The 8,303-nt window shown below is 41.6% G+C and overlaps 1 protein-coding gene across 4 annotated transcripts in view; it reads left to right on the forward strand.

Moving 5' to 3' along the window:
* The window catches only part of CDK6 (cyclin dependent kinase 6), a 256,288-nt gene that overhangs the window by 237,759 nt on the left and 10,226 nt on the right, over positions 1 to 8,303 (forward strand). For all 4 annotated transcript variants that reach the window (XM_027071885.2, XM_053218457.1, XM_027071884.2 and 1 more), the window contains exon 7: positions 3,082 to 3,217. In XM_027071885.2, the coding sequence (XP_026927686.1) occupies positions 3,082 to 3,217 (136 nt within the window). The remainder of the gene's footprint in view (positions 1 to 3,081; positions 3,218 to 8,303) is intronic.

Raw genomic sequence — 8,303 nt, forward strand, 5'->3', positions numbered from 1 at the left:
ATGTTCTGTTTACTCTGCGTTTGTTACTTTGGCATAAAGAAAAGGGATAATGCTGCACCCTAGTGTCATTTCTAAAGTACTTGAGAAATGATTTCTGTCCCCACTGCCATTTATAGGTTTTGTGCTCTGTCAGTCTTTCCAGTACAAATGTCAACTTTTAAGGCTTATATTCAGCTGTCCAAATACTGAAACTTGATGCAAGCACTTGTTAATGGACCTATCAGAATTTCACAACACTCATATATGGGCCATAAAAGTTCATACTGGATATTAAACTGAAAAAAAAATTTTTTTGAGGAAAGCCACATTCACATTCTCTTAAGGGCAGAAATGTTTCTGCACTTGGAGACACTTATACTTTCAAAGAACAACAAGTACTTTGAAAGTGAAACTAAATGCTTTTAGCTCGTGACATTTTAGAGCATTTTTAGGAGCAGAGTCATAGTTAAATGGAAACAAAATATTGGATTTGGAATAAGGAGAACTGGGTTCACTCGAGTGAGCTGAACCCGCTGTGTGTGACTTTGGCAGTTGATTTCACTCCTGTCCTTAGTTTCCACATCTATAAAAAGGAAGTAATAACTGACCTACATGTCTCAGAAGGTCATTATGAGATCAGAGGAGGTGATAGATTTAAAAATACTTTTGAAAGTTATTTATATAGGTAGCTATGTATATATACATGTAATTATACACCACATATACACATACATACAGAGACGCTGTTTCTTTAAGGGCTTTTGGCAGTCAGCTGCCCATATTGCCAGATTTATTTCGACATAAGTATATTCAAAGCTGCAAATAAAAAGATTTTAAATTGTTACTAAGAATTATTATAACTGATTTCTAGATGATTGGTGATGATATGCAAAAAATGATATACAAATGGCTAAAAAGCTGAAAATAAAAGGAAGAAAATTTTTAAAGTTTTTAATAAGTATTCTTTTTTCTTCCTCTGCCTATTCCATTCTGTCCAAACACACACATTGATGTCCTTTAATAATCAATAGTGATATCTTTTTTCTCTTTGCTCTTATTCTAGATCTTGCTATTAAGCAAATTTGTATGTTGCCCAAGTCATTTCCATTCATTTGTTCTGGTAAATATGTCCAAGAATCTGTCTTTATTTGCCTCAACAACATGGCTTTCCCAGCATGTCCAACAGATACAGGCATACAGTGTCTTTCCCCGGACACCCAGTAACAGGTGCAATTATGGTATGGGTATTTGCTCTTCCCAGGTGAGGTCTGTGACCTGGGCTCTGCTGAAATAAGGGAAGGAGGAACAAAGCCTTACAGAGAGCCTGTGATTTTCACCACCACATCTTCCTAAAACCTGGGAAACCCAATCAGGAGAACATATCTCAGGACCTCAGTCCCAGGCCAGCACCATCTCTAACTGTAGTTAAAGTAATTTGGTCATGGGGCACCTGGCTGGCTCGGTCAGTAGAGCATGTGCCTCTTGATCTCAGGGTTGTAAGTTTGAACCCACGTTGGGTGTAGAGATTACTTAAAGATAAAATCTTAAAAAAAAATAGTTTGGTCAATTTGAAAGCTATATATTCTGTCCACTAAATTATAACTTTTAGTTCGGAGTTAATCAGAGTCTGTAAGTGAGATGTAATTTCTTGCGTCCCTTAACTTCCCTTGTTCAAACCTACTTACTATCTATACATAAACTTTAAATAACATCTCTATAGTGTATAAGTTGCATAAGGCCACTGACAATATTTCTGAAGAACCTCAAGTCACATATCAGTAGGACTCAAGCAGTTCATATTTTTAGCGTGATAGCAATGCATTGCCCACACATTTTAGATTAATAGCATTATTTTCTTCTCATGATAATAATAATGGATAATGTATTGATATTGACAAGTACTGTTTATCAGGCACTGTGCTATACACTTTATATAAATTATTGCTGTAAATTATCATTTTTTTCTTTTATTTGTTTATTTTGAGAGAGAGAGAGAGAGAGAGAGAGAGCATGCGTGCTTGAGCAGGGCAGGAGCAGAGGGAGAGAGAGAATCCTAAGTAGGCTTCACACTTAGTACAAAGCCTGATGCAGGGCTCAGTATCACAACCAGGAGATAATGACCTGAGCCAGAATCAAGACTCAGACGGTAAACCAACTGAGCCACCCAGGCACCCCTAAATTGTCGATGTCAGTAAAGAAAGACACTAAGAAAGAAGCTAACTAATTTGTCCTTACCTAGCAATAAGTGGTAGATGCAGAATTTGAACCTAGGTCTACCTTTTCTAAAGCCTGTGCTGTTTTTTTTAATTTATTTTTTGTATTTGAGTATAGTTGACACACAATATCTATGTTGTTTCTATATCATTGGATCCACTCTCCATGTTTCTGATTCCAGAATGATTTTCAGCAGAAACATAAATGATACTGTCTTTCGTTATTGTTTACTCTGGAATACCATAAAATAGTTTGGTAATATAAAATATATATAAGCTAAATTTAATTCAATTAATTTGAAATTAAATTATAAAATAGCATGTGCCTGATAGTTGCACAAGATTAACATACTTTTTAGCCTCTTTTTGGTCTGATTCTAGTGTATATAATTACTGTTTGGAGAATTATTCTTTAACCAAAAGTGCAACCAAATTTATGTGTTAATCATGTTAGATGAGCATCATAAAGCATGTCAGTATGAGTGTTTGATCAGAATACAAAAAGCATTCTCAGGTGTAAAGGAAATATTATATGCTCTTATGAGCCTCCTTTGAACATATAGGTTCTACTCTGTCAGTACATCAGGACTTACTGGTAATATAATAATTTCCATTTCTGCATCATCCTATATATTTGGTATCTGCTACCAGAGTAATCTTTTATCTCTTCCCAGTGAATTATACAATTCTCCCCTGAGATCACCCTGTGATCACCATACTGCAATAGGACAGAAAGAGATGAGAATCCCACCAGTAATATAACTGAGGGGCTCCTGGACTCTGTGTCCCCCATACTTGCCTCTTAGACTGTACCATCATCTAGAATTTGGTAGGAAAACAGCTTCAGCATAGCATCTAATGCTTATGTTCACATGTGGTTCTTTTGTAGTGTAATTGGACTCCCAGGAGAAGAAGACTGGCCCAGAGATGTCGCCCTTCCCAGACAGGCTTTTCACTCAAAATCTCCTCAACCAATTGAGAAGTTCGTAACAGATATTGATGAACAAGGCAAAGACCTACTCCTGGTAAGTCCATGCGGTGCAGAGTTGGTCTGCACTGGGTGGATGAGAGCCTTGCCCTGTCCACTGGGTGGTCTGCTAGGTGGTGGGCACAGCATCAGTTCAGCATCATGTGCCACAACCACACAGGGCCGAGGCCACAACCTCTCTGCAGCTTTCATTTCCACACCTGCAGCGGCTGGTGGCTTTTGATTCTGGAATGTCTTCATTTCCTATAGAAAGAGAAAGAGAAAGAGTCTGATCCACAAACTTTCAATCTGCCATCTTTAAATGTTCGTTTGAATGCAGCCTTTGAAGCCTCTCAAATTCATCTAGACATATGCTTCTAATAAGTATTGAATGTGCCATGCACATATAAAATACCTCACTGAAAATAAGGACTCGTGTTCAGCTTAAGATTCAGACTCGTAATATTTGGCCTTGTATGTAATTCCCTAACGTGGAGGACAGAAAAGTAGGTAGAGGAGTATACCTGTTGAGCTACTCTTGGTGTTCAGAACCCAGTGACTGATGAGTGTTTCCTTTACCTACTGAATAACAACCTATGATAGCTAGCCAAGAAAGTACTCCTAGACCTGGAGGAGCTAGTGCTCCCATTCTGTCAGTGTATTCTAAATTTCAAATATAGACCTAAGAGTCTATAGGTCTCAGTAGAAATGTTATACCTTAGCTCTGTGTGGACACAGCCATTGATTGGCATGTTTGCAGAGCCACGGATTCTCCCAGTGAAAGCCCTAAGTCCCATCTTCACCTGATGGGGGCTCATTTTCTGATGCTTACTCTACGGTTCCCTCCACTGCCACATTATGGAGAAGGACAGCTATTTTCGCTCCCCACCGTTTATTTCTAAGACACTCACTGACAACTTTGGCCCACATCCTTTGAAACAAATTCTTATTAGAAGGGAGAATATTCTCCTATTCAAAAGCTCACTATATATACACACTTGGCTGGCTCACCTACTATTTAGGAAAATTTTTTCTTGGTTTCAATTAACAGACAAGTATTTGCATTACCTTAAGAAAAGGAGGTTTGATGAAATGTTTCATGTGGCCTGGAAGTGAAAAGCCATCCAGAGTGTAAATGCTCTCCCAGTCCTGCTAAGAGCATCACCTGCTCTTAGCAACTCTGCTTTTCTCTGCCCTGCAGGCCTTTTCTCCTCTTCATTGTTTCTTTTCAGTTGTGCTGTCTGCTCCCCTTAACTTTGGCTGGCCCCTGACTGTCAGAATTTCAGCTAACTCATGGATCCTTTCAGCTCTAACCCCCACCACTAACATTTGCTCTGTTAGTATTTCCTACATCAGATTCCTCAAAGGAAGAATGTGGCTGACACGCCTCACCTTTTTGCCAACCCATGATATGGGTTGCTGCCTAGGGCCTGCATTCCTGGTCCAGTCAGCTGTGCTAGGAGGGAGGGAGGGATGATGTGTTATAAATATGGCCACCATAGGCTTTCCTTTTCAGCAAGAACTCTGAGTGAAATGCTCCTCTTAGAAGATTCTGGACAGTCAGTCACAATGATAAGCAACTTTAGTAGTGAAGTATTCCACTTCTTCAGCTACTGGGACATCCAAAGACAACTCAGAGTCTCTCAACATCATTAGGAATCACCAAAAGGAACTTAAAATGTAAAGCTAGCAGACAGTGCCACATGCTCATTCATTCGGTGTCTCCACTGGTGGTGCTGGCTTTCAAAGTCAGACCACACACTAGTGCTGGACTAGAGAAGTAGCAGGAAACAAAGAAGAAAAAGGAACAAAGAAACTACCAAAGAGAGAAGGAAGAGGGTGGACAAGGAGTGTCAACAGAGGTTAGAAAAAGCAAAGGAAGGGAATAAGAAGCAGATCCAGTGACCTCAGGACTAGAAGCAACTTAAGGACAAAACATAGTAATCCGAGGGCATTCAGGGAAAGGATAGCCCAAGACTTCAAAGCCTAGAACCCCCTGAAAGCTCTCACTGTTTCATGCTAGAGGGACAGAAGGTAGAACTATTATAATGCAGAAGAAAGCAGGCTGTTCAGTACCAGATAGGCACTGAAATAAAGGCTGACTATATAATGCTCAGCCATGTATGAATGGATATATGCATTGACATTTATAAATGCTCTCACATACATATGTAACTTGGGCATAGTAATAAGACCATTCAGAGGAAAAATTATTTTTTAACAACCAGAACCTACCCATGTTTACAAGTTTTGTCCCCTCCATCATGGTTAACTGGAGAGGCCGAGTACTTATTCTCTTGCCGAAAAAAGTTTTAGAGTTTCTGTGTCTAACTGCTTTCAGGGCCTAAGGTATATATTTGTGGGGGCTGGCGGAGGGGACGGTCCTTGGATTAGTCTACTTTTGCTGCATAACCAACAACCCCCCAGAAATCTCACTAGCGTACAACAGTAAACATTTATTTCTTGCTCATGGGTCTGCAGATGGATAGACAGCTCTGCTTCAGCCTATGGGTCAAGTACAGGTCTTCTCCATGTGTCTCATTCTAGGGCGCAGAACAAGAGGGGCTTTGGCTCCCCAAGGTCTGTTTTTCTCATAACAGATGTTATGATACTCCCAGAAAGGCAAGCAGAAACACATGATGCCCCTGAAGGCCTAGGCTTGGAAGAGGTACCCTGCTACTTCTGTCCACATTCCATTGGCCAAAGCAAGTTACGTGGTCAAGGCCAACTCTAATAGAGGGAAGAACACTCCTCCCATGAAGGAAGGGTGGGAAGAAGGAGGATACATGCTGAAAAATGATCCAGTCTATCATAGTATTCAACCCTTGACTAAATAGAAATCCCAGAAGCTCATTTTATAAGACAGTTATTTGGCAAGTAAATTAGATTTTCTTAGAGAAATAATATTCTTACATAAGATTTTGGATTAATTCTCAAGTCATCCAAATTGCTCTGTTGAAGTAGAGCAATGATAGAACTTAGCCACCATTTCTAGGTTCTGTAGAACATAAAGGATTAAGACTTCCAACTGGAGATTCTCACACACTTCCACATTAGGCTAAGGATTTCTCCTTCTCTCCACCGTCTTCCCAGCTCTAAGCCATCAAGATAGCTGTGGGGACAGGCTTCCTCCGAGACAGTCCTCTAGGGACATGTCTCTCTGTCTTGAACATATTCCCACAACATTTTTTTTTTCTTCTTTCCTATGTCCTAGGGATTACATTGGCTGCTTCTTTCTCTAATGCCGCTACCTAATTTTCTCCTTCCTAGACTCTGGGAAGAGAGAACCCAGGCTTAAGAGTTCTGCCCCTGCTCTTTTGTCCTTACAGAATTCAGCCCATGCAAAGCTTTTCTCGCAATGTTTATTGCTGTTAGGGACAGTAGAACCATTCTGCCACCAAGCTCCCTCATCTGCTTGCCCTTTGGCTCTTTGGTTTTCAGGAGACACTATGAGAAACTGGCATCCATGGACTGGTGGGGAGTTCAGGATAAATAAGATTTCAGGGGAACCAAATTTGCCTGGAATTATATATAGAGTTTTCTATTTGTGAGTGTTTTTCTAGGTCAGTAGCATTCAACAGAGTGTTAAAGGGTCCCTAATCGTCAAGATCTGATGGAGACTTTGAGGTCCTTGAGGGCAAAAACCCAGATTAAATGGAAGTCAGCATAACCATGATAATGTTAAGTCTTCAGATTACATAGAGGACTGAAATTCATAGACGTGTCAGATACCCAGCTCACTTAAGTAGGCACTGCATCACAAAGATGGAGAAGCTGGTAGAGTTTCTCTCCTACTTGTGTGTTCCTGAGCAATGGATGGGTCTTACTCATCCTCCACTAGTGCTTACCACCTGCTAGTCACTGTGGAGGTGTTGGTGGAAGGACAGGAGGAGGATGTGAAGAACAGGATTACCTGGGGTTGGCGTGGAAATGGAACTAAGATTAGGGAAGCATTCTGTCTAATTGATTATGAATCGTCAGTTTGAGAAGGGAGATTGCTGCCCCAGAGGTTCACCTTCCCCCTCCCCCCGCCGCCAACCCTTTCACCTTCCCCCTCCCCCCGCCGCCAACCCTTTCACCTTCTACCTACACTTGAGTTGACAGCCTGGAATAGAGTTTAGTACCAGAGCTGAACCTAATGGACATTGCTGCTGCCCATGAGGCACCTAGACGTGCACCAGAGGAAGGAATCATTTCCTCTGGATGGTGCAGCCCTGGGCCAGAGTGCACAACTTGCTAGCAGGTCACGGTAAATTGGGCCTCGGTTTTAGCCCTTACTTGCCCTCCTTAATAGAGAAAACCTTTATTTCCTGCTTTAAAATGTATTTCCTTTTTTTGTTTTCTTGTTATTTTGTTTTGCTTTTGATGTTAGATATATGTCAGAAACAAGGGCACCTGGGTAGCTCAGTTGGTTAAGCATCCGACTTCAGCTCAGGTCATGATCTCCCAGTTCGTGAGTTTGAGCCCCGCGTCAGGCTCTGTGCTGACAGCTCTGAGCCTGGAGCCTGCTTCAGATTGTGTCTCCCTCTCTCTCTGCCCCTCCCCCACTTATGCTCTGTCTCTCTCTGTCTCTCAAAAATAAATAAACGTTGAAAAAAAAATATGTCAGAAATTGTTACTGTAGTTTAATAATTACCCTCTTACCCCTAAACAAGACAACTCCGTTCCATTCCTGACTCCTCAACAAACCTTGGGGAAGAGTAAAAAGTTAGGGTGACATCTCTGACTACAGCACTAAGTTTTCTAGCATTAGAAAAATCACTACCTAGGGGCGCCTGGGTGGCGCAGTCGGTTAAGCGTCCGACTTCAGCCAGGTCACGATCTCCCGGTCCGTGAGTTCGAGCCCCGCGTCAGGCTCTGGGGTGATGGCTCGGAGCCTGGAGCCTGTTTCCGATTCTGTGTCTCCCTCTCTCTCTGCCCCTCCCCCGTTCATGCTCTGTCTCTCTCTGTCCCAAAAATAAATAAAAAACGTTGAAAAAAAAATTTAAAAAAAAGAAAAATCACTACCTAGGGGTTCCTGGGTGGCTCAGTCAGTTAAGCGTCCAACATTGGCTCAGGTCGCCCCCTCATCAGGCTCTCTGCTGTCAGCACAGAGCCCGCTTCGGGTCCTCTGTCCCCCTCTCTGTTTGCCCCTCCTCTTCTTG

The sequence above is a fragment of the Acinonyx jubatus genome, chromosome A2 (assembly GCF_027475565.1).
Source record: "Acinonyx jubatus isolate Ajub_Pintada_27869175 chromosome A2, VMU_Ajub_asm_v1.0, whole genome shotgun sequence".
In the NCBI taxonomy this organism is placed as follows: Eukaryota; Metazoa; Chordata; class Mammalia; order Carnivora; family Felidae; genus Acinonyx; species Acinonyx jubatus.